The sequence below is a fragment of the Clinocottus analis genome, unplaced genomic scaffold (genome assembly GCF_023055335.1).
Source record: "Clinocottus analis isolate CAN_PGR_092001 unplaced genomic scaffold, fCliAna1.0.p SCAF_7, whole genome shotgun sequence".
Taxonomy (NCBI): Eukaryota; Metazoa; Chordata; class Actinopteri; order Perciformes; family Cottidae; genus Clinocottus; species Clinocottus analis.
Window position 1 is genome coordinate 21256857 of NW_027176229.1, and position 24752 is coordinate 21281608.

The 24752-nt window shown below is 43.5% G+C and overlaps 2 protein-coding genes across 4 annotated transcripts in view; one reads left to right on the forward strand and one right to left on the reverse strand.

Moving 5' to 3' along the window:
• Nucleotides 1-4109: 4109 nt before the first annotated feature.
• On the reverse strand, nucleotides 4110-11567 carry cep78 (centrosomal protein 78). 2 transcript variants are annotated; one of them, XM_068605205.1, is made up of 16 exons: nucleotides 11437-11567; nucleotides 10616-10901; nucleotides 10303-10478; nucleotides 10141-10213; nucleotides 9962-10065; nucleotides 9600-9774; nucleotides 9355-9468; nucleotides 8922-8986; nucleotides 8704-8806; nucleotides 8158-8275; nucleotides 7879-7921; nucleotides 7437-7604; nucleotides 7255-7332; nucleotides 6831-7012; nucleotides 5535-5703; nucleotides 4110-5193 (listed from the first exon to the last, which is right to left on the reverse strand). In XM_068605205.1, exons 2-16 carry the CDS (start codon nucleotides 10875-10877, stop codon nucleotides 4600-4602), a joined length of 2424 nt encoding a protein of 807 aa, XP_068461306.1. In that variant the 5' UTR covers nucleotides 10878-10901; nucleotides 11437-11567; the 3' UTR covers nucleotides 4110-4599. The 2 variants fall into 2 exon arrangements, with proteins under 2 accessions (XP_068461306.1, XP_068461308.1); XM_068605207.1 differs by having other exon boundaries at nucleotides 10616-10884; nucleotides 11437-11562.
• A 1102-nt stretch (nucleotides 11568-12669) lies between these two features.
• lifra (LIF receptor subunit alpha a) overlaps nucleotides 12670-24752 on the forward strand; it is a 13584-nt gene continuing 1501 nt past the window's right edge. The window contains exons 1-19 of one of the 2 annotated variants that reach the window (XM_068566820.1): nucleotides 12670-12833; nucleotides 14268-14375; nucleotides 18122-18319; nucleotides 18469-18605; nucleotides 19077-19230; nucleotides 19384-19659; nucleotides 19868-19994; nucleotides 20973-21109; nucleotides 21198-21340; nucleotides 21463-21616; nucleotides 22295-22359; nucleotides 22567-22792; nucleotides 22981-23166; nucleotides 23356-23457; nucleotides 23585-23731; nucleotides 23863-24000; nucleotides 24163-24256; nucleotides 24469-24535; nucleotides 24684-24752. The exon at nucleotides 24684-24752 is cut by the window's right edge and continues 1501 nt beyond it. In XM_068566820.1, the coding sequence (XP_068422921.1) occupies nucleotides 18232-18319; nucleotides 18469-18605; nucleotides 19077-19230; nucleotides 19384-19659; nucleotides 19868-19994; nucleotides 20973-21109; nucleotides 21198-21340; nucleotides 21463-21616; nucleotides 22295-22359; nucleotides 22567-22792; nucleotides 22981-23166; nucleotides 23356-23457; nucleotides 23585-23731; nucleotides 23863-24000; nucleotides 24163-24256; nucleotides 24469-24535; nucleotides 24684-24752 (2310 nt within the window). In that variant the 5' untranslated portion in view covers nucleotides 12670-12833; nucleotides 14268-14375; nucleotides 18122-18231. The remainder of the gene's footprint in view (nucleotides 12834-14267; nucleotides 14376-18121; nucleotides 18320-18468; nucleotides 18606-19076; nucleotides 19231-19383; nucleotides 19660-19867; nucleotides 19995-20972; nucleotides 21110-21197; nucleotides 21341-21462; nucleotides 21617-22294; nucleotides 22360-22566; nucleotides 22793-22980; nucleotides 23167-23355; nucleotides 23458-23584; nucleotides 23732-23862; nucleotides 24001-24162; nucleotides 24257-24468; nucleotides 24536-24683) is intronic. The other variant, XM_068566821.1, reaches the window with a different exon arrangement.

Here is a 24752-nt window from a genome sequence, read left to right on the forward strand (position 1 = left end):
AAAAAAAATGTCTTAACATCTGTTAAATTGTAAAGTGTGACATTGTTTGTATAAACTAATTACAAAAAAAAAGAAAAGTTTGTTCCTTTTGCGTTTGGGGGAAAAAAAAGAAATGTAAAGCTTTCTGTTGTGTTTTTTAAAGTGCGATGGCTGTAATTTATTTACAGGAGTGAGATAAAGAAACAGAGAGAGTTTAAATCAGCCTCTGTGTTACTCCTAAATGTATTCATCCTCTGACCAAGAGACATTTTTTAGTGTTACTTGCGGACAACGTGTTTAGATGAAACCCAAATCTTTTCTCAGGATTTTGGCCTATTCTAATGTTAGCTCTATATATACCTCTCTCTAGATATATCTATATATATATATTGCTTTCAAAATGATTTCCGCGACGCAGCAAAGGATAACTCTGGCCATAACTGTAGACTATTAAAAACCATTACCCTTTCACAGAACTTCATGTTGTATTGTCTTCATTTCTCGCACATGTGCAAAATGCACGTGGTGGTTTTTGTGTGTGCTGCTGGGTGCTAACACATCTGATCTCCTCAGCGCCTATTACTGATATGTGTGTATATATATATACTGTCTATATATAGAGAGAGTAAGTGCTGTCTGGCAACCCCTAATGGTTCATTAATAGTCACATAAAAACACACTGCCGTCAATGTGTAGCAGTTTATCTACAGATAAGCCCTGTCTGGCTTCTCCCGGCTAGCGAGCTAATGCTAGCGCGCTAATGCTAGCGGGCTAATGCTAGCACGTTGCCTTCTGCACTTTGATTCCAGGGAAAACATTGTGCTCGCTCATCTATTTGACCAATAAACAGAATACTGCGTAAAGTAGCAGATATTCTGCGTCATGTCTGTGCACGAGTGGCATCTCCTGGCTAACGCGAGGGCGTTGCCCTCTGTACTTTGATTTCGGAGAGGAGATATTGATCAGTCGTCAATGAACGGATATTCTGTATATGATGTCTGCCTACAAGCTACCTGGCAAACAACCAAGTGTATTATCTGTGACCGTGGGGGTGTGTGTGTTTGGGGATGAATTTGAAAGATAATGAGTAATCAAATACAGGCAAGCGTACGTGACAAAACTCCATTTCCCTGCACAATTGGCACATGGTGGCCTCAGTGACAAGTAGCTGAAAACTTCACCTTGTCCTCTGTGCAAAGTTTCTCATATCCAGACTGTTAGGGCCACACACCAGAGGAGGTAACACTGTATGAACCGTTGTTTTTTTTTGCACTGTTTTATGTCGTTTGTATATGTGTAAAGAAGGAGACAATAAAAAAGTGTGCAAAAGTGGACTGAGGAGTTGCTGAAGTGAAGTTAGCAGTGACCCCCACCCTTGATCTACCTGCCCTTTACCTGTTCCCCCTCTTCCTGCTAACATCCAGCGTCTCTTTCACGCAGCCATCCCCAGAAAAAAAAAGAGAGGACAGCTCGGTCACACAGCAAACACACGTCATCAGTCACATTTGGTCACTATTTGCCATCGCTGAGAGCACACGGTGTGTCGAAAGAGAGACAGAGGGGGGTTCGTCAAATAAAACCTCAGGTCAACCTCGCGGGACGTCCTGCAGGCCGGTGTTACGCAAGCGTCTGGATAAGCGCCAGAAATGAACTTGTTTTATGATCCATGTGCCATGTGCGTGCCAGGCAGCAAAGGAGGAGACCTTCACCTTGTTGTGACAACAAGCAGGGATATTTGGCCCGTCCACATCTCGATAAGCACCTAATAAAAGGGTGTCCTTTTTTATCGAAATGCAGACGGAAGGAAGGAGGGGGTGGGGATTTTATGTCCTAGAGCTGCATCATTGATCCCTTTATCAGGACAATGCCGTCTTATTTATCTTTGCGTTTCACAGGACAGCAAAGTGAGACAAATTTGAGCTGCAGGTTCAAGAGTGGCTTTATAAGAGATAGTAATGGATTTCTATGACTTTAAACCACATTTCCATGACTTTAAACCAAATGTGTGTGACTTTAAATCAAATTTTCATCAGCAAACATGTCATAAAATCTGTGTGTAAACAGTGAAAAGTGATAAAATGTTATATTTAAACTAACAATGAGGATTCAAAGTATGCAGTAAACCTTAAATGACACAAATGAATGAGAGACAATAGTTTGATTAAAAGAATAAACATTTATATAGATGCCTGTATGTATGCTGCTGATATTTTGAGCCTCTTTCTTTTAAAAGCAGATTTATTATTTCAAACTCAGCGTAAATGACCGTCATGAACACATGAATACAACACATTCACAGGACTTTTTTTAAAATGCGTTTTAGTGATGAACGTGACGAGGACCGCGGCCGCCGTGCTCTACTTCCCACTTCATTTGTTCCTGCTTTCGGGGTAAACACAATTCTTCACGTGCGAGCGCCTGATCCTTTTCAATTATTCGCCGCTGTCTGACCAATGCCCGTGCAGTTCAATGCCCCGGATCGCTCTGTTCCACCGGGGGACGCGCAGGCAGGCAACAAATTAAAAAAAAAACACATTTGCACTTCAGTGTGACTTTTCCCGCCGTCTACCTGTTGATCTCACGGAGGTCAAATGTCACTTGGAAAAAAACAGAATGAGGGAAATTCTCTCCGAGCAGACTTCAACCTTGGGGCGATATCTCCCGTTGGCCCAGATAGGAGGAGGCTCGGCAGGAAGTAGCCACTGTTTGTCCTCCTGAAACACTTCGCCCCTCTTTTCCTTACAACACACACCTACACACAGTCTCTCTAGGGGCCTTTCCTTATCCAAAGAGAGGGTCTAAAAGGGCAGCGGGTGTCGTAAAAGACTCCCTGAGGGTAAATGTGTGATATTGGGCCTTGTAAATAAACTTGTCCCTCAGTAGTCTCCATACCCGTGGTGCGGGGCCCCTCCATTATGGCAGAGAGAGAGAGATCCTAATAATAAAGACAGAGTTGTAGAATCGTCCAGGACGCCGATGAGCTCTGATACCTCACTCATGGAGGAGGCCTCACAGACGAGCGGATTGCACATCTGCTGTGCTATCGACGTGGGAGGACCGCTTCAAAATTGCAGTGTGGAACGTTAAAAGAGCGCCACACCCCGGGATTAAAAACCTGAAGTCTAGAAGCTTCCTCAGTGTTTTCCATAAACACTGAGTTGTACAAAACTCTTACTTTGACAAAGTTAGCGTCACTTTCACTTTGACTCGTTCCTTTTATGATTATAACTCTGTGGTACAGCTACAAAAGCAGAGACGTGTCCTCAAGACATACACATGGAAACAGCAATATCGGCAAGAGAGCGAAATATGCGTCTATATATCCATTAGATATATTTTGCTGGAGTGTAGAGGGAAAACAGTATGAATTCAAAGCTTCTTTTATAAGTTGACAAAATGCTTCTTTTCTTTTCCTCGCAAAAAGTTGCACGGATACACATTGAGTTTGATTATTTTAGATATATATTTTTAAAAAGCATTAAGATATGTGCCTCACTTAAATCTACCAAGAGCGGTGTTCCTCGACATCTGCAATAGTGTCGAGTCTGCAAAACCAAATCAGTGACTCAGCAGTTTAAATTTATCAAACACCAAAGCCGGTTGTCGCACGATGTCCGCGCACGCTCAAGGTCGAGAAAACGTTCGCGACAACGTTGCAGCTCTAAGTACACAAACGAAGAGCTCGTGAGACGTGACAAGCTCGTCCATCTTGAACTGTCTTTGTTCTGCATGTCTCTATCGGTCTCTGAGATATCAGAGCATTGGTGGCAAAACTGGTGTGAGAAAGAAAAAAAATGCAGCAAAACACGACGGCTAGAAGCCTAAACGATGATGTAACGCTGAGCAAACATCGAAAATGACACGCTCCTTTGCAGAGAAGGTGGTGCTTTTTGGCTTTTCTTTATTTGGCCTGGAGCTCACTTGTAATGGAAAACACTTCTGCTCCGGCAGAACACTGTGTTCCACACTGTGTGCTGCTCCAAACCCACAAAAATCATGCTCTCATGACTCTGCAGCAAAAGAGAACAACGAAATGTAGTAAACAAGACTTCGGGAGCTGATGTTAATTTTCTCCCCCCAAAAATAAAAAAACACACAAACAAACAGTACAGAAAGCGAGCAGACACAGGTCCACTATCACTTACCGGCATGTTTATTTCAAACTTTAAGCAATGGGAGGGCAACCTCCTGGAATGTACGCCGAAAACGGACAGATTACACATTCATCAAAAGTCTCTTAAAACAATATTGTGCCAAACGGACATTAAAAGAGTGTTTTATATCTGTACATATGAAACGAGCTCTTCTTAAAGCTACCACATGATTTGCAGATTGAACCTGAGACTTGACCCCTAACGTCTACTACGGTTTTCTGTACAGCGCATCTGCAAAACTATTCAAAAAAATTGATCAATGTATCAAAAGTATCTATGGCGTCGCATTTAGTTTTTTGTCCTGGAGATCGACTCCATCTTGTGCTTTGGTTTCGATGCAACGAGGTGTTTATTCGACGTCTGTCGGCGCGTCTTTTCCAAAGCTTTTAAAAAACAAATCTATACTTTAAAAAGAAGATGTAACAGACAGGCAGAGCTTTTTACCCCCACTCTTCCGGTCGGCGGGTCAGAAGGACTCATCCTCTGATTGACCTCCCAGAGCTCTAAACTGCTGCAGAGTGTCCCTCCCAGGACAGGAGTTCCTCTCCGACACTGCCAGCCTTCCCTTTCTCCGGTTCCTTGACCCCGCCGACCCAGAAGACTCCGCCCCGTCGCTCATCGCATCGCTAACGCTCAACCTCGCGATCAACCCCCCGTGAGTCCCGCTGCCGTGGGAGGAATGGCTGTGAGCGTAGCTGCTGCTGTAGCTGTGTCCGTGGGAGCCGTTGCTGCTGTGCGAGTTGCTGTTGTTGCTGTTGCTCGTGTATCTCCTGTGGCGGCTGGACCGAGTCCGAAAAGTTTTGCTGAGGGGAGCCACGTCGAAGGAGTTTTGGCTCCGGAAGCTGCGCTCTGAACCCGAGTCGCGCCGGCTCTCGAGCTTCGAATACGTGTCGGGTTCCTCTTCTTCGTTGAGACCAGCGGCATCTGTGGGGCCAGAGGTCGGGTCGAAGGTCAAATCGAGGAGCCGGCCTTCACGCAAAAACTCCCTGATAGAGAACGGAGATCTGGGAGGGGTGGTGTCGGCCGGTCTCCCTCGTGGGGCAGGCAGGACGCCGCCCGCCTGAAGAGAGAAATTAGGAGTTTGTAAAATGGAGCAACAGACAAATGAATAAATTAACCTTTTAAAGAACAATTACGAAACAGAAGACACAATAATATACTCAATACGTTAGGCTATCAAAAATGTAGATCTTCAAATCTGAGATAAACTGAATCCATTTGACCTTATTGTATAATAGTGATGTTTATCTTGCAATGCTGGTCCACCAACTCCTAAAAAACTATGCATATATATATATATATATATAAAATAAATTTCCCCTTAGGGATGAACACAGTGCATATCCATGCACCAAACACATCGAACACTTTCAAACATTTCCCGATCCTCGCCTCTCGTACCCTCATTGAAGACGACGTGCCGGCCGTTGCTCGGTCGGCCCGATGCTTCCCTGCGGTCGGTGATGCCGCGCCGCCAGAATACGGTCCGACTGTAGACGAGAGCTGAGGCCGTCCTGGAGGCTGCAAATCTGACTTGTCGAGTCCAGCCATTGAGGCCAGCTGACCGAGGCTACGAAAAAGAAGGAGAAGAAGAAGAAGAAGAGGTGAAATTAATATAAGGTGAAGTAAAGGGCACATAAATGTCATTCCAGCACGACTCAAGTGTATTTCAAACTAAACCTGAGATGTTGGATAGGTAAAAGTAATGGCATCCATAGGAGCGAGCATCTGGGCGCTTATGCTGTAATGTTCAAGTATTATAAAGCAATGTTTTACTAATACAAGGATTTTCTCCTTTCAACATTTTTTCAAAAAGTAGCCACAAGAATCTGACACATGAGAATAAAGTGCTGCTGCAAATTTACAAATTTAAACAAATTTCTTTTCTTTTTTTTGCCCAAGAAGAAGCGACTGATGATACTATTTACTGCACCGTATGGTCTTGGTTGCTAAACAACCCAGCATCCTTTGAAGGCCCCACTAAACAAGGTGAAACATCAAAGCAATTAACTTAAATCAAAAGTAGTGTGTGTGGTATTGTGACAAAAAAAGGTTAAAGAAATAAAAATTTAATAAACGCGGTGTTTCTGTCACAATGAAACTCTCTTTTGAACTGGACTCTGGGCCAGGTTTCTAAATGGAGGAAGCCAACAAGACCAGAACAAACAGTCCAGTGTTTTTAAAGGGCATCTCAGAACGAAACTGAAATACAGCACCTACGGTAAGAAGACAATTTACAAAAAGTAGCCACTCGCACATCACATGAGGCTGTCCTTTCCATGACCCGTACTGTCTTTGTCAAAAAAAAGAGAACATTTTCTACTTCTTTAATGCCAAAAATAATATGATTGTAAGTGATCACTTTTGATAAACTGAGCCATCTTAAGGCATCACATTTAACTTTAACAATAATAAATAGATCAATAGTCATCCAAAAAACACTGGAAACTAAAATAGATCAAGGAAGTTATGACAAACCACTTTCTATTGGCCATAGATCACATGGTGGGAAAGCCCGACATAACAAAGAGAGGATGGAATAAGTGAATGGCCAGCGCCAGAGATGCATAGTGAAACTAAACGTTGTGTAATAAACAAAGACACGCTTTGAGCCACCTCGAGCCAGAACCAAAACGGCACAGTCGAAAGGCCGAAAGGAGAAATGTTGTTCTGGGCAGTTCAAAGGAGAAAACCCACCCGGCGTCCTTGAGGAGATCCAGGAAAGCATGAAACTTGGTAAAGGAACTCTCGATGCTCTCCAGGACCGCTTCATCTTCAAGAGCACCGAGAGCGGGCGATGCTGATGCGGAGCCGGTGGCTGCGAGCGCCTCCGACAGGGAGAGGTTGTGGTCACGGAGACGGGCGGTCTCCAACTCAAACTGAACAGAAAACGACACAAGAACAAACGTTTCTTCCATGTCCGTGAACGTAACGCAGTTCAAACAAACACGATTACCCAAAACACCACTTCTGTTGTGTCTGACCGACCCTCCAGCTATTCAGTGTCACAAGATGAAGTTAGGCAATAAACAATAAACTGGTGACTCAGGTGCACAGGAAAGTTGCATAAAGAAATAATGGACAGAAATCCCGCGCTAGTGTCTTTGAAATGATCAATCACCTCCATGAGCCTGGACTCAGCTTTCAGTCTGGCCCTGCGCTCCTCTGCCAGCCTCAGGCGACACTCTTTTAGCTCCATCTGCAGGGCGACGACACACAGACACAAATACACACTCTTCAAAGTCCTAAAGCTTCTCCTTTCCTCTGGACACACAACCTTACGATCAGGATGATGAGACTTACCTGCATATGTTCAAACTTCCGCCTGGTGACCCCGTCCTGGAGGCCAGGAGAAGGTGGTCCCTTCGACACTTCCAGCACCACCACTTCTTCTTCTTCTTCTTTTTCGTCGCCTTTGTCGTCCTCCTCTCCCTCCGAGTCCGACTCAGTGACCTTCACGGTAGCTGCACCCTGATGGACACCATGCATTTCAACAGATGGCGGAAATACAGTTTGACTACACTTAATAGGGTTCTGATCCATTTCACATATTACATATACATATATACACATATATATATATATATATATATATATACATATATACACATATATATATATATATATATATATATATATATATATATATATATATATATATATATATATATATATATATATATACATACATACATACATACATACATACATACATATATATATATATAAAGACAAGAAAACCCACCTGAAATCTTTGATCCATCACACAATCTCCGGGAGGCAGACCTCTGCAACAAAGGCGTCCATCAATTTTTATATTAGTCTTTGATTAATTGAACAACACCTGGCGAAAGCGTTGTAAATAGGAGGTGTGTAGTTGTGCGACATCAAATTGATATTGTGTTCTATTCTGGATTGTTTGAGGAGGCGTGTCCCCTAAATGCAGCCAAAAAACGGTTTTGGAAATAGTAAATACGGCGAGTTACATTTGGGGTACAGCGTGGGTTCGCCAGCTGCTCCTCACCTCTGGCGTCCAGCTCGCGCAGCAGCACGCCACGGCACATAACCGGAGCTGGAAAAGGGTTTTTGGGTCTGAGCATCGCCTGAATGCTGTCCTGCAGGAGATGTTCCTTTACGAGCGGCTGCACCAAAGAGAGGGAGAAAGAGAGCGAGGATGAAGTTCTTACCAGGTCTACAAAAGTCCGAAAGAGACAATTTGAGTTTGAGATAATAGACACTGTCTCAAAACAGATCTAACACTGAAGGTTGTGTTCACTTATGCACAGGCTGGAGAATTGCAGATGTGCATTTTAACTTTGTCTAACTGCTAGTTAGAGAGTCTGAAAATTTGAAGTTGTTTAAAGTTAGCAACCTTTGAACCTTTATAAACCCTTAGAGCCGCAATATATTTCAACAGTAAAACCTTTTCCAATGTTAACACAAAAGATGTATTTCTATGGGATGATTGTGTGGACACCATCACAAATCCAACATGTTTTGTCGGTCTGATTGAAATCACAGAGAAGAGCCCCATAATGTATAACTGTGAGAAACAAGATCAAATGTATACCTTTTCTAAATTTAGTCTTTCCTCTGACTGAGCCGGGTAGTGCCCGCCTCTTTGGACAGGAAGCTTTCTGTGGCTGCGAGGCTGCAGGCTTGATCCAGCAGTACTGCAGCACAACATGAGGAACACACAACGGTGTGACGAATACGAAGCAATACGACGAATACGACATTTCTCATTCATTTAGACTCTGAACGATGGCATTAGCTCAAGACACTCACCTCTGGTGGCTGTCCGTTAGTATTCATCAGTACTCTCTCAAGGATGGTTTTAATTAAGACCTTGTCTGTAAAGGAGAAAAACAGAATATTTTCCCAGAGATTTGCATTTGTGGGGTTTTTTAGATACATGTCTGTACAATTACAGTATTAAAGTAATTACAGTGTTATCGAGCAATCATAGCATTTTTCCTGCATGAAAACAGCACTTTTGAATCTGGGTGTATGAACTACATGGAATTAGGACACACAGCAAAGTAAAAATCTAACAGTGTGCTAGCTGCGCCTAGAGGCTACAACGTTTATTACACCCACAGTTACAAAAAGTGCTGCATGGAACAAATGTACCAATAATTCCTCATATTGGCAGATGTTAGCGTTAGAAGCAGTGTGAAAAAAATGTAAAAAATGTTTCAACCTTTTGGCAGCTTCTTACCAATTAAAGGGTTACTGCGAATATCCAGGACGCAAAGAGCAGTATTCGCTTTTAAGGCTTCCAGCAGACGACGGGCTCCATCGTTGGACAGACCGCACTTCTGTAGGTCCAAAGCTGCTCAACAGATTACAAAACAGAGAGAAGAAAGATGAGAAAAATACCTACAAAAGAGGAGGAAAAAAACAACAACATAAACTTCTCTTTGTCTCGTTACATTTCTTTCAATTCCCCAAAAAACAACGAACCTTTAACCCACAGGTCCTCTGCCACTTCATGTGCGAGAGCAGCAGCACCTCGGTCCCCGATCAACATGTTACAGTTCAGGGTGACACGGCGGAGACCTCCCATTCCCTCAAACTGTGGCTTTCGATACCTCAGAGACTCGGCCCATGCAGTATCATGCCGCTGCATTCCCTGATGCTGAAGATTCAAAAAAACATTCATATATATATATTTATATATGTATATTCATATTCATATATATATATATATATTTTTTTTTTTGGGGCGTATAAATACAGGTCTTGTTTTTATGTTAGGGTCTTAAAAAGTCCGTAACACATTGAAATAGAATGGTATTTGGAGTGTTAAAAATGAAATGTCACACCTTGATGATGTTGGCCATATGTTCTGCCCCTCTCCACGTGAGATTGCATCCTGTAAAATCTACCGTCCTGATGCTCGTAGAATACTTCACACTTTGGCAGATGACTGAAACGTATGGAAAAAAATGGAAGTTACATGCAGTACTATCTTTTGAAGGCTTTCAACACTGAATATACATACCCTCTAAGCCCTCATCAGAGATTGGACAGTTAGCCAGAGATAGGTTTTCCAAGGAAACACTTTTAGAAAAACCCTGAAACAAAAACACACGTTTGGTTTTCATCAATTTTCACAGAAATAGTCACTCCAGTCACTAAAGAGAAATGAGCTATTTTTTTTAACCTTTGTCAAGGTAATGAGGTCCCTCTCTCTGAGTGGAAGTCCATTGAGCTGCAGAGTCTTCAGGTTGGAAGAGACCGTCAGACACTCTTCCAGGGCCTTGCACAACTTGAATGTCATGTCCTTAGAGCGAATGGCTGGGATCCTCTTCCTGGAGCCAGACTTATAGTACGTTCTATCTGAAATTGGTAATGATATGATTACGGTTTTAAATGCACAATTTGTTAATTATTCCAGTTTCAAGGTTATATAAACTATATAACTATATATAGATTTTATTTTACTTTTCGTATCAGGGTTTCCCCCCAGGCCTTACCCGTGTCTCCAGAAGCCAGACCAGCTTGGTATGTGCTACTTATAGCAATGTGATGCAGGTGTTTGTTGATGCAGATGGAGCTGAGGATGGGTGGCCAGTCCGGGAGTTTGACCCTGTCTCCGCGGAAGTCCAGCATCCCTTTGTCGAGGTTCATCTTAACAGCCGGGAGAGGGGCCGACTCCTGCCTGGCACAGGCAACCTCGTAGCATGCCATGAAGTCCTGGGCATCCCGCCGCCGAATATGAGCCCCAGCTTGAACCATTTCTGACCTAGGAGACAGTAATGTCTTCTCATATGTCAGAATAATTCAATGTCATATCAAATACGTTGATGTCTGTTACCAAAGATGGCGTTCCCATTATACAGTTAGGGTAACACAATTTGATAGGTGTTGCCAACAACGCCAGAGACAAATAGGGGCACACGTGTGTGATAGCTTTGTTGTTAGAAACAGAGAGCAAGTAGTGAAAAGTTGTCTGTCGATTAGCTAACCTCTCCTGTCACTATCTTTTCACCTTCCGTTAAAAAGATAACGGGTCACAGATTGCAGTGTATCTCCACGTCGACGTTAAACCTTTCCAGTAATTCAGCTGAAATTAATTTTCGCCTTCATTAGAGGCGAAGTATAAAAAGCACCGTGTGGCGTTAACAGTCTGCGGGAGCTTATAACGAGTGGCGTTAGCAAGCTAGGCTCCTGGCAACCGTTGGTCGTGAGGAAGAGTCTCTGGAGCTGCTATCGAGCCGAGCACCGTCGTGTGTATCCACTTATGCTTCCTTTATGTTATTAAACAACAACTGAAATCAGCCTCTTTTTTTTTTACCTTTCACGTACGGCTGGAGGCTGTATCGCCGCGGCTCAGTTCTCTCGGCGGTCCTCGACACAAGTTTGTTTGACAACTTGTGTTATTGTTGACGATGTGGATGGAGGACGAGCGCTCAAAAGTGGCGCTGCTGCGTCAGTAAAGCCCCGCCCACATCTCTTCTTCACCGTGTTCTGTGTGAGTTCACCTGGAGCACTGCTGCCCCCTATCGGAGACCAGGCGTGACTTCAATAATATCATAGACATCTTTGAGTGACAAATGGTTTGACAAATGATGGTTTTAGTTTTGTGTGACAATGTCAGAAAAGTGAAGGCAGGGGGAGTGCTGTGTTTCAAACTCATATCAATGAATTTGTTGTTGACAAGAAAGTGTACAATAGGTTGCATATGCTAAATTAATCTATGATTAATTTAAACAGTCCAGGCATTATTTTGAATGAATTTAATGGAGATATATAGTATTTACAATGTTTATTAGTTTTTTACAAACAGTTCCTAGTCTCAATCTGTTCTTGTGTTTCTGTGACGTGCATTTTCATCGTGAGGGGATCTATACAGGTTTATCTTAGTTTAAGTGTCATCTAGATAAAAAAAAAAATAATGAAAAAAAACCTGGACAACAACAAACAAAATAAAAATGGAGCTTGGTTTCATGTAGGCCAAAATGATAAAAGTGGAACATGGTACGTCACTTTTAATATCAGTATTACTACCGTAATAAGGATTTGAACTCAGCAAGCCCTCATTATAAATTCCGCAATTATTGGGCTGAATTATTTGGGTCATGTTCGTCAACCTTGTGTAGTTTATTAGCATCACAATCAGTTGGCCAAACAGTGTTAGAAATATATACATACTTTCATTTATTCAATAATTTGCATGAGTACAATTTCATAAATTGACAAACGGCAAAATACATTAAATTACAGTTAATCCAATTAAGTCAGGGGGGCAACCGCAGAGAGAGAAAAAACAGACAAAAAAAGAAGACAAAGCATGAATATTATTATTTATTATTTCCTATATTGGATATAATGGATTGGTGTCATGACCATGGTCGTGACACTTATTTATGAAACCGTTTTTCTGATATGACTTTTAATGCAGGACTACAACGCCCTTCCCCTCTGTGAAAGAAGAGAACCCGCATAGTGGAAGCCCATTGGTCGGCACAAGTGCCAATCAAAACCTGGTTCGTTCTATTCCAGTAATCCCAACCTGAACCTCCTCCTCCTGTGGATTCACTGGGAATGGTTTTACTCATAGGTTTTACTACACAGCGCGGGGCGCCAGCACGGGGGGCAGGCTCTTTTTTTTTTTAAAGATCTTGGATATTGGATAAATTCAGCCGACATATTCAACAGCACCGAAAAAAAGAAGTTCTTACTTCGCCAGAGGTAATGTTAATGTTATTTGTGAACTTTTAACGGGCAGTCCAGAGACGTCCGCTAACAGGATAGAAGCTAACGTTAGCCGTGTTTTTCCCAAACATCAGTGGCCTCTTCTGCGTGTGGCGAGGTCCTGGCTGCCAAGCCGATTTAATTAATATCTTAATTATATTTAACCTTGTCTGTTCAATTTAAATACGCCGCTTCCCTTGTAAAGATACATGTTGTTGAGACGACGGCTGGCCACCGTATGCTGGTTGTTTACGAAGAGACGTTAACGGGACCGTTGCCCATCACGCTGCCCAGCCGCTAGTGCTAATGATGCGACCCGTTTTGTGATGATGCAGGTCGGGATACCTGCTGTAGTAGTTAGCTAGTTGCTTCATTCTTTCTTTCTGGAGGAGCAGAATCAGATAAAATAAAATTATGAAATTAAAGCTATTGTATATAATCAGCTAATACGTGTTGAGTGAGCAGGCACGTCTAATATTAGTTATTCATGTGTATCTCATAAAGAAGAGGACCATGTTGTATACTATGTGGTGTGGTCTAGTTGTAAACATGAAGACAGAAAACTGTGTGGAGATATGATCTAAAAAGAAAGACAAGTTTACATAATCTAATATATCTTACATACCTTACTCAATAGTTGGCTATTTTTACAGATAACAGTGCATACTAATTGTTATAATACTTTTTTCCATGAGGCCTTTTTGTAACTGTAATACTTTTTATTTTAAAAAAAAATCGAAATACATAAAAGTAATAATTAAAAGGTAGTTATGTTAATGTCTTAGCAATCATTCCTAAACAGGTTCTTCGGCAGTAAGGGAACACAGTTGTTTGTGTTGTATCCTGTTCCCAGGTTGTTTTTTTAAGCAAAAAAGGTTTGCTTTAATCTAATAACAATTGAAAAAACAAGAAGTATGTTTTCTTGATAAATTAGCCCGTCACAGTATTACTCAATGCATGGCCCCTGAAGATTAGTCATAACAAAACTGTGATTAGAAGGCGACTACTTGTACCTGGCAGGACAATGGCCGCCCTGCCCTGTTTGTGTGTTTTTTCTTAGTAACCAGTCACTTGGTTGTGTCTGTTAATTTTTTTATTTATTTAAACCTTTATTTTATCCAGGACAGTCCCATTGAGATTAAAAATCTCTTTTTTTTTCGAGGGAGACCTGACCAAGACAGGCAGCAGCATAAAAAACACAGTTACAGACAGAAAACATAGAACAAGACAAATTAAAACGAACTAAAAACTAAGAGACAGTGATGTAATTTAAGAATTACCGACTGCAGTGAGTCAATTGAAGAAACATTTATTTTTATTTTTTTAGTCTGTGCAAAAAAGGACAGTAATTTGGAAGCAAATCAAATTATTTATTTCTAAAGTGACTTTTCATTTTTGTATTTATTTTACTCACTTCCTGTTGCTTACTAGATTTACATTCATCAAGGATTAGAGGGAAAGTCAAGGAAGGAAGGAAACGGCGTCTGGTTGAAGTCCAAAACCTCCACACACAGGACTGAATGTCCCCTCTCCGCTGAGGTCAGAGCACACACTCGTCTGTTGACTCCCTCTGCTTTTCGCTTAATCTAACTTGCATCCGGTCTTCTTCCCTCTCGTTCCGTTTGAGGGTCAAACATAATTAGCGGCCACTTTAGCTCATGTTTCAAAATGTCACCACAGTTCTGCAGCACACTAGAGGCTCTGTGCGCTTATTTCTTGGGTCAAGGTGGACATTGTATGACAGCATAACGACAGCGTCGCTCAGTAGCGGCCGAGAATGTACAAACACAGGTTTTTCTTTCCCTCAGCTGTCACCCCACACAGTTTTAGTAAAGAAAACAGAATATAAACGCAGGTTTTGTTTTTAGTTTTAAAAAGAAAATGCAGTTTGTGATAGTCAGGTGCTAAAAGGTTGGTGGCTGTGTTTGTTTTGTAAAGATCACACATTTCTACCACTGCCCAATGGGCAAAGTTCATACAAGAAGCTGAAATAGTTCGGAGTAAATTTGGCTGCGGCTCCCAATTCTTTTTTTAAAGTTTTTGTCCTGGTTTTGGCTCCAGCAGGGATAACATTCCACTTTATACTTAACTTCAGGATGTCTTTTAGACTGAAACTAGTGTTTAATGAAGTAATAACTTGACTAAATGTTAATTAGTGACTTTTATTTAATCAAAAATACCCCAAAAAAATAAATCATTAGCAAACATGCACCATATTTGCATGCACCACGCCAGTAACGGAATATTTTCGGACTAAATCCTGGACTGTGTGGAGATTGTTCAGTATTTAACGACCAGTTTAGCTACTGTGGAAACAGACGGCGGGCACAGACGAGGCCTTTTGCACCGAGCAAATTCGGGTTTCCGAGAAATCATTGCATCACGGGGCGGTCAGCCGTGCGCGGCGTGTTTTGTGTGCACACTTTGGACATTTTCCGCGCAGCTGAATGGTCAAACGGAGCCGTGGCAAAGTGCAGTGTGGAGCCAGGCGGTGTTTGTTAGCCGAGTCTTTGCTTTTCTTAAAATAGAACGACTGCAGTCAAACGGATGAGGTTCGGGCTTGGTTTTTAAGTAACGGCACACTCCTTGTGGGTTCTCTTATTTCTTTTTTGTAGTGTGTGGCCACATTTATTACCGCTACAAGGACAAGAATCGGGAGCCCGGCAGAGAAATATTGATTTGCGTGTTGGTGTGCTTTTGTTGCTATCAGTTTCTTAGTGGGATTTCCCAGAATCTATGTCCATTTCTCCCCCCCCACACACACTTCCCATCAGTGCACTATGTTTTTTTTTGTTTTTTTTGCAGGACTCAATTGGTATTAAGATGTATTGGAGATTGTACAATGTTTCATTATAGTGCTGAAGCTGGTGGAAATTGTTCGCATCCAGGAATGCTCTTTTCATGTGGGGACCCGCCTAAAACGGGCTCAAAAAGCCAGTTTCGGTTCGGTCACACCAGAGTGCCAAACACTGACTCCACACAGCTGTATTTATGTTACGCCATGCCTCTGAATTTCATTAGAAGGTGAGGGTTTTGAAGCCAGCAACACGCCAGAAGAGAAGACGAAAAAAACAGTCAAATTTGCTTGTTACTCACGTCAAAGTAAAGAAGTTGCACTAAGAATAGAGCTTGTTTTGTGTGTTTTTTGGCTGCAGAAATAGCCCAGTTGCAAGAAAGAGGCTCTGCAGTATTTCTATAGTATTAATAGCAGCGGCAGGATAGCCAGCTGTTACTGCGGCCTTAAAAAAAATAAAGAAAAATTAAAGGGAAATTGTATTATTAGGCATTCAAATTGGGGAACTAGATGGATGTGGCCTTCAAGTTCATGCATTTAGGTTTCATTTGCTCTTCTAACAGCATATGTGAAACCACTTTAGGAGCCAGCAGTAGAGTCACATTCCTTGTTGAAACTCCTCCTTCACTCCCGCTGCTGCAAAATGGAAAAAAAAAGTCCATAGTGTACCACATAAATGATTCTCGAGATGTTCCTTTCGACTTCATAAACAGGCTGTGTCCTGTCATCTAGCTGTTGTTTTTGTGTTTGTTCTCACTTGTTTATAATGTATACGTGTACTTAAATACTTTTTCTTATCTGACCCACACACATGTCAGCATGTCCAGTCTCCACTTGTTTTTGTCCTTGCGGTTTATCTCTGTAGCTGCGTTCTGTCAGCGAGTCTCACAAGGTCTTGATAACAATCATACAAAAACAATTCGTGGTTTTGAAAGAAACTTTGAGAGGTTCAGTTAGGTAAGCAGGCTTTAAAAGACCAAACAAAAACAGGTCGTCTGTCCTCCTTTTCCCATAATGTAAGCCTGAAACCAGTATTTTTGTTCTGCACCTTCCACTGGGAGCATTTGGCACCTGCAGCAACTTGTTTTTCCTCACTGCAAACTGCACACTGTCTTATTTTCTTTAACTTATCCATGCACTGACTTGTTTGTTCGCCAAAGACGCTTCAGGATTTGGCATGGTGAGATTCTTTCGTGCAGTTATTCCTAAAACAAACAAACAAACAAAAAAACAAGCTTTGCTGGTGTGTTTGGGTGTGTCTGCGTTGTGGTCATGTTGTGGAAGTAAAGGGCTTGGCGGGCGGGTGCTTGAGAGCATTGTTTTATCGAGCCACTGCGCTGTTTGAGGCCTGTCCCAGCCTGTCTCGAGGGGAAACCAGACAAACTGCACTGCGGCGTCTTGATCACAGTTAATGACACGATATCCGAGAATTAGCAGGCACTGAACGACACCCAGGCTCGTCAAGCCCGGGGCACTTTTATTGCAACATCTCACTTTTCTTGTCTTTCTATTTGTAGAGAGAGCAGCGATAACATCAACTGCAGGTCAGACATTGACCTGACCTTGCATTTCCCATCCAGGATGTTTTGCGGCCAATTCTCTCTCGATTTATTCCCTCAGTAAACAATGTGAACATGAGTTTATGGTCGCAATCTCTAGTCTCCAAGCCTTCTCCAGTACAGCATGATGTTTATTTAGTAAATTATGGTACATTGAGAGTACAACAGACCATAAAGCAGTGTATGCTATAGGGCGTGGCTACCTTGTGATTGACGGGTTACTGCTACGTCGTTGTTCGATCGGGAAGTTGTCCGTTGTTTTCGCCTTCCAAGTTTCACTTTTTCACAAAGTGTTTTAAGCTTTTAAAAAGTTAATTGTAAGCTAAAAATGTCTCATTCAGCATTTGGTCATTCGTAGCTCCACCCTCTTATTACCTCTCGCTGGAATAAAATAAGACGGCGACAGACAAAATGCCAAATTCGAAGCATCAAAATCGCAATCCACACCCTAATAGGTGAGGTTGTAGTCACTTCGTTTACTTCTTACATATAGTCAGTACATTTAGTTCAGGTGAACTGGATAAGGAACATGGGCATGCATTCCATGAACATTATCTTCTGACCCGTGCGTTTCCACATCTGGCCCGAGAGCAGCTGCCGGAGAGATTGTGTTTTCATTTGGCGTCGGTCCCTCGGACTTTGACACGCATTTGTAAAACATTTGGAGTCGGTAAGGAATCATTGCAGGGATTCAAAAGGCTGCAACAGAATGCAGCGCTTCCTCAGAAAACTGACGAGAGCAAACAAGCCAAACCTCGAGACATTTAACGAAATTATAATGGTCATGACGACAGAATATTCCACGAATAAGGACGTTGTGTTTGCGTGACCAGGAGGGGGGATTAAAGAGGGGAATAAACCCTGAGCGTTGACAGTCTCCAGGACAGGAGCTTTATTTAACTCCCCCTCCCTTCTGCTGTCTTTTCCCACAGGGCACCCTGCGCCTGCGTGCTGCCTCTTAAATGCCTCGCGTGGTGTTGCTGTAGTGGAGGGCAACACCACCTTTAGGATCTGCAGACACTATCTCGGCCAGTTGACCACAATGCCTCGCTCGAAGCCCAGCTGGAGCCCGATCTGGCTCACCTGGGTCCTGGTGGGCCTCACGGCTGTACACACTCACGCCATAGAAGGTAAGGGCCAAACTACGCAAATGCAACGTGATGTTGAATACTGATGGCGACATAGCCGGCCCGCGTGGGAAGGTTGGCTCTTTGTTTCTTCGGGTCCGACACTAAAACCACTTATCTTTGTCCCGATCTTCTTTTTTTTCCCCTTCTAGTCCTCACCGTTCCGCAGGAGGTGACCCTGTCGGCTAACTTGATGACGCAGCAACTGTCTATATCCTGGCTGGGAGGAGCAGCGGGAACCTTCGACCTCATGATTCTGAGAACTGAACTCAATGAAACAGTCATCTACGTAAGAGCATTTCTCTTTCTCTTTCACTTCATTCGTTCTCCCCCTTCTCTCATTGCACAACTGTTGCTACAAGTTGGCTTCATTCTGGCGTGAGAGGAGCTTTCGCCCCCGACCTGTTCACTTTTTTACAAGTAGGATCATGATGTTATGCCACACACGGAACAACGTAAAAAAAATATGCTTTGATAAGGTTTCCTTATTTGAGTTTGAAACAAACAACAACCTGTCTTTGACATTCCTCCACTTTTTCCTCATTAACTGGCTGACATATAGTCGGTACCAGACATGTCCGTTATTGGCGGTCGGGCTCCAATGGAAGCTTTCAAAGCCATATTCAGCTTATTTGCCTCGGTCGCACATTTTTGCTACGGTAGCTCAATTGGTGTAATAGTTCAGTACGATAATTAATACTTTCCTGCTTGAGCTACGACTGTGCTCTCCAACGATCATCCACCTGCGCATTTACTGCAGGAGACGGTGTCCGTGCTGGTGAATCAGGAGAGCGGACGGCACCAGTGGAACTGGACCTCAGTCGAACCTCTGGAGTGCACATCGCTGTCTGTCAGGATCCGCTCAAGGGACGGACAGGCGACAAGTGACTGGAGCAACACTCAGATACTTCAAGGTCAGTGGGGCGATGTTGACACCCGTATACATCTTAAGACCCAGATAAGTAGCGAACACGTGGATACTGCATTGCCTGACCGGTCAATTTGGGATATACATATTCATACTCCCTTTCTGTCTCTCTTCATCCTCCGCCCTCGTGTCTTTTCAGGAAGCGATCTCCCCAGCAATGAGAAATCCCAGATGTACCCCCAGGACAGAATCAGACCCGTGGGGGCCAACACCACCTTCTGCTGCATTGTGGGGGAGGGGAAGCTGTTCGGCGTCATCAAATACAGCAACGCGCCCTTGAACGCGACGCGACTAAGTCGGCGCAGTTACGCCGTCACGGCTGTGAACCAGGGGCTCTCCGGCACGACGGGGACCAACGTGATCTGTTACGACAACACGCAGCTGTTACTGACCGGATCGGTGGTGTTTGTCGGATGTAAGATGATTTGTGTGAATGGTTGTCATGTGGAAGATGAGTGGATGTGCCTAGAGTGACAGAGAGAGAGAGGGAGTCGGCACAAAGCAAATAGGATGCTGAGACATTTAGTAAAAATGTCGGTAGTTATTTCAGTCAACGTGAACTTTATTCATGTATGTACATGATGATGTCATTGAGTTTCTCCATGTTGTCCCCTTTCCTCCAGACCCACCACTGCCCAGGGACTTTGTGTGCGAGACTCGCGACCTAACCTCAGCTGTATGCCAGTGGAACGAAGGACGAGACACAAACCTGTACCGCAATCGGGGAACGCGCTACTCGCTGAACAACAGGTACCGCAGTCGAACGCAAACTGACCTGAAACCGTTATATATGCTGTGGCGGGAACCGTAGGGGGGCGAGTAGCAGTACTGCGACATACTCGTTCAGAAAAAAGCAGGCTGCAGATGCTAAAATCCACGGAGGACACAAGCTTGATTTGGAGATCTTTCACAACAGCTCAAGATCTGCAAAAAGGATTTAAGCCTGGCAGTGGCTTTCTAATGGTCACGCTAAACTTCCGTCTGTTCCAAAATCCTGTGGCCGTCCTGCTTTGCTCCAACCAGTCAAACCAACGTTTAATTGTTTTCATAATTGGCACATACACAAACCAACAAGCAGCAACAAAACAGGTTACGTGTGAAAAACATCAGAAGATGTTATCACTGTTGTGGACACATTGAAAAAAAAAAAAAAAAAAAATCCAATGTAAGCGTTCTATTGTCTCTCTACTCCAGAACACTATGAAACAAGAAAAAGTTAAAACGCAGTATATTGGACAGGAAGCGGTCCATGACAGACGTGCCAAACATGGAATGATGTTATTATAATTTTTTGTGCCAGATTCACTGCGATACATGGACAAGCCAGGATGTGGTATATAATGTCAATTTGCTTCGGAGAAATTATCCCTGCATTATTTATGATTGCCTTTATCTCTAAAATGAAAAAAAAAAGCTTTCTGCCCAGAAAAAAAATCAACTAAGATAGAGCGAGAGATGGGATGATGAGAAACACAATGCACTTAGTCTAAGTAGCCACTTGCGTGTGTCCATTTGACATTGATAGTGTATTTGGCCGTCTGCCAGAGGGTTTACAGGAACCGCCTGATGGCCGGCTTGAAGACGAGTTGCATTATGAATGTGTTTGCACCTGCGAGGTTAGACCGAGGACTTGAAGTGGTTTCCATTTTATTTTCCATTAAATTAAGTTGTTTTCGATTTTTCGCATTCTCAGCAAATCTGTACTTTTTTTGTTTTTCCTTTTTGCAGGAACTGTGCTATGAGCAACACCCAGGAGAAGCAGAGGGAGTGCACCGCGGCCCACTGGGAGGGCAACTGGACGCTGGAGGCCGTGAATCCTCTGGGCCGGTACGTCCTCACTGACGCCGCCGAGCTCAGCCACAGAGGTAGGTGTCATCACCCTCGACCAGAGCAAAAAGTACACACTTAGTCCACGGTCAGTACACTCATTGTTGTTTCACCCTTTCTCTTCAGTGCTTCCAGTTGCACCAGAAAACCTGAACTCTTCCGTCCGGGCCTGGAACGCCACTCTGCAGTGGCGCTGGAAGTACGGCAACTATTCCTCTCTGGCTCTTGTCTGCCAGGTTGAGCTCACCTCCCAAGGGAACAAAACAAAGGTGTGAGTGTGTGAGAGAAGATGTACAGTTGTGGTGGTTGTTGATGGTGGTGGTTGTTTTTAGTGCATGTGCAGTACGGCATGTACCGGCCAGTAACGCAACTGTCCTCCTCGTGTGTCCAGCGTACCTTCTCCGGTCTGGGCCTGCGGTCGGTGTTCCTGTCAGACCTGCACCCCGACGAGGATTACCAGGTTAAAGTCCGCTGCGGTGCCCAGCAGAATTTCTGGAGGTGGGGCAGCTGGAGCGAGCCGCTTTCCTTCAAAACCAACACTTATGGTAAAGGCTTTATTTTTTGGTGACTTATTTGAATTTAGGTTCGATTTCAGTGTTTGAATAATGGTTTAGTCTATAAAAGTTTTGTAAATATGGAAAAAGGTGCACATCACAAGTTGTCAGATTGCTTGTTTTTTCTGATTCAACAAGTCCAGAACCAAAAATGGATGAAAACAAAACAAAGAAAAGTAGTAAATTTGCACATTTTAAGAGTTGGAACTAATTGATGTGTGGCATTTGTGCCTAACAAAATACCTAAATGATAAATTGAACGATCGACCCCTGCCCTAGTATGAATGGGCATCAGTCAAGTGATGGCAGGTTCATGTTTATTAACTAGTTTTTAATGTTGCTACATGCTGATATGATCTTAAATACTAATTGCCCAGAAGTAGATGTAGTATTTTGAATTTGTCGGTCACAAAATAATTTTTTAATACATTTTATTACTGTAAAACCAGCAGGCGCTCAAATGGGGAAGTATGTAAGTTGACCCCTCGCTGAGTTTTATTTTTGTCAAAGTGCTGTTTCCCAGATCAATAATAAACTCTCAAGCGCAACATATTTTATTTTGGGTTTTAGCGTTCATCCTTTATTGTTCTCCAATTTTAGTTTTGCAATTACAAAGCAGCATTTGTAGTGCTTTTGTTCATCTTAATTTAGTTTCTTCTCTCCTCTCAGTTCCAGATTCTCTTGACGTGTGGATGTGGATGAACAAAGACTTCACTGGGCAGGTCATCTGGAAGGTATTTTTGACAATTTCTTTTGCTTTTTTACTGCAAAGAGCACAGATTTACAGAATGTTCACATTGTCCACAACCAGATTATGCAAACTCCTCCCAGAGCTGCACTGTTTTACGCTTTCTGCTTTTTCTCTCTTTCTTTCTTGTTTCTCCTTTTACTCTCTCGACCTGTTTTCCCGACTTCCTTCCCTTTCACTTAATTCTTTCCAGCCTCTGACACCGAGACAGAGCCATGGTCAGATCACAGGTTATGAAGTTACCGAGGAAAATCGACAGCCTATTCTCTATCCACCAAATACTTTTTCCGTACCAATCAACCTCACACGGATCGCAGCCGGCGGCGGCGACAACAACAAGGTCACGGTAACCGTCATTGTGATGAACGACGCTGGGGCGTCTCAACCTGCAAGTGTGCATATACCTCTGCGTCTGACAGGTATGTGGACATTTAGTTTGTGTGTGTATATTTATGGAGATGTATATTGTCAGCACTGAAGGCAGCCATCTCTTTGGTTCCTCAGCCAAAATCACTTCACTTGAAAGCAGCAGGTACTTCACGTTATTTAAAGAACGTGAAGTCTCGCGGTTTCTACAACGCTGTCTACAGATTTTGCTCCTTTCCAGACGTGGACCCCAGTTCCGTCTCCAGGGCCGTTTACACGGGCCGCGGCTTCTCTCTGTTCTGGCAGAGCGACGACAACGCCACCTGTGCTTATGTGGTAGAATGGTACGCATCCTCCTGCAGGTGGAACTGCACCGTGGGGTGGATCAAGGTGGCCGCCGGAGGCACCAACGTCTCCGTTGGGTCAGGTAAGTCGGCATCGAACAAAAAAAACAGCAGAGTCAGTAAAGGGAACGTTTACACCGTATTTCAAATGTGCTGTACGTTTTACGACAGTGGGAACGGGATACAACCCCGCGCTGCATTTGTCCCTGTGCTTCTCTTGGCCGTGGATAGTGTTTTTTTTAATCAAACAAACCCATTCCTTTTGCCTTTAGCCGACTTCCTGCCGGGTGTGATGTACAACATTTCCCTGTACAGTGTCAGCTCGGAGGCACCGGAGCTGCTGCAGCGCTGGCAGGGATACATGCAGGAGCTGGGTAAGGATAATGCGGCGTTTCAGCAAGAAGCACTGGCTTCAGAAAGCACACATTTGTGTTTCTTTACACAGTAAAATGAGTAATGATTGTGTGTCTGCATGTGTTCTCTCTCTCGTGTCTCCCACAGTCCCCTCTGGTTCTGTCACCCTGTCAACCACCCAGCAGGACTCTGACATCCTCCTGACCTGGGGAGAGATCCCGCTGGTCAACAGAAGAGGCTTCCTCCTGGGCTACAACGTTTATGTCAGTCGGGGCTCCCAGCTCACGCTTCTAGGTAAACGTACACGAAACACACACGCGATTCAAACGGCGCCCATCAAAAAAGCATTTTGCATCCCGTTTTGATCTTGTACATGCTCATTTCCTGTCTCTCTTTCCCCCCCCCCCGACCTGTCCTTTGAACAGCCAATCTGCCAGACATAGGAAGCAGGAGCCACACAGTAAAAGGTTTCTCTGAAGGCTCCTATAAGTTTACTGTGAAGGCCTACACTTCAGCAGGCGAGGACACGGGCGCCACTGCCTCCATAACGCTGGAGCCATACAGTACGTGAATGTGTAGTCATGTGTGTCTCGCTCCAGCTGCTGCTCAACATTTATTGTTCATCTCACAACCATTACTTGCATTTTTGTCTACAAAATATGGACATTAATGTTAATAGATGTTCTATTGCTTTGTATAATATTCCTACTGTCTTGTCCCAACAGCTGATTGGCTGATACTGGAAATATTGGCTTCCCTGGGAATCACAGCCATATTCCTGGTCATTGTCACCTTTGTTTGCTACAAGAAAAGGAAATGGTGAGTGTGTTTTAGCTCCTGTCTTATGTCTTCTTCAAGACGCGCTATTGGGTTGTAATTTTATTTCATATCTTTTCATTTGTTGAAGCTTTTTGTGCCGTGGCTTCATGTTTTTAGGTTGTCAGGTCGAATGCCTCTGGCAACCAGTCAGACAGAGGTGGTAGTTCTTCCTGTTAAGGATATTTTAAAGTGGTATTTTGCTTTGTCACCAGGGTGAAGAAGGCGTTCTATCCAGACATACCAGAGCCCAAGCTGCCTGGTGGTTGGTCCAGTTCACAGGTACAGTATGAGTCTAAATCAATAGGACCCTCACGACTATGCTCAAGCGCTAGTTCTACCTTAAGAACTTGCAATTGAGTGTTTGTGCAGGCCTATATAGCCTAAAACGTACTCACTGAAGTGTTGAAACAATCTGTATGTCTTCCAGGGGCCGCTGGATGTGAAGCCATCCCCCCACAGTTTGGTCCACATGGTGGAGAGGCCCGAGTGGGACTCC

What these genes read in the sequence shown, in the direction of transcription:
- cep78 (XM_068605205.1), bottom strand. Translation starts at nt 10,877, where the DNA reads ATGGTTCAAGCTGGGGCTCATATTCGGCGGCGGGATGCCCAGGACTTC. An exon ending in CTCTGATGAGGGCTTAGAGG is followed by an intron (nt 10,066 to 10,140) that starts GTATGTATATTC and finishes CATACGTTTCAG; the next exon opens with TCATCTGCCAAAGTGTGAAG. An exon ending in GATCTCCTCAAGGACGCCGG is followed by an intron (nt 5,704 to 6,830) that starts GTGGGTTTTCTC and finishes TCTTTTTCGTAG; the next exon opens with CCTCGGTCAGCTGGCCTCAA.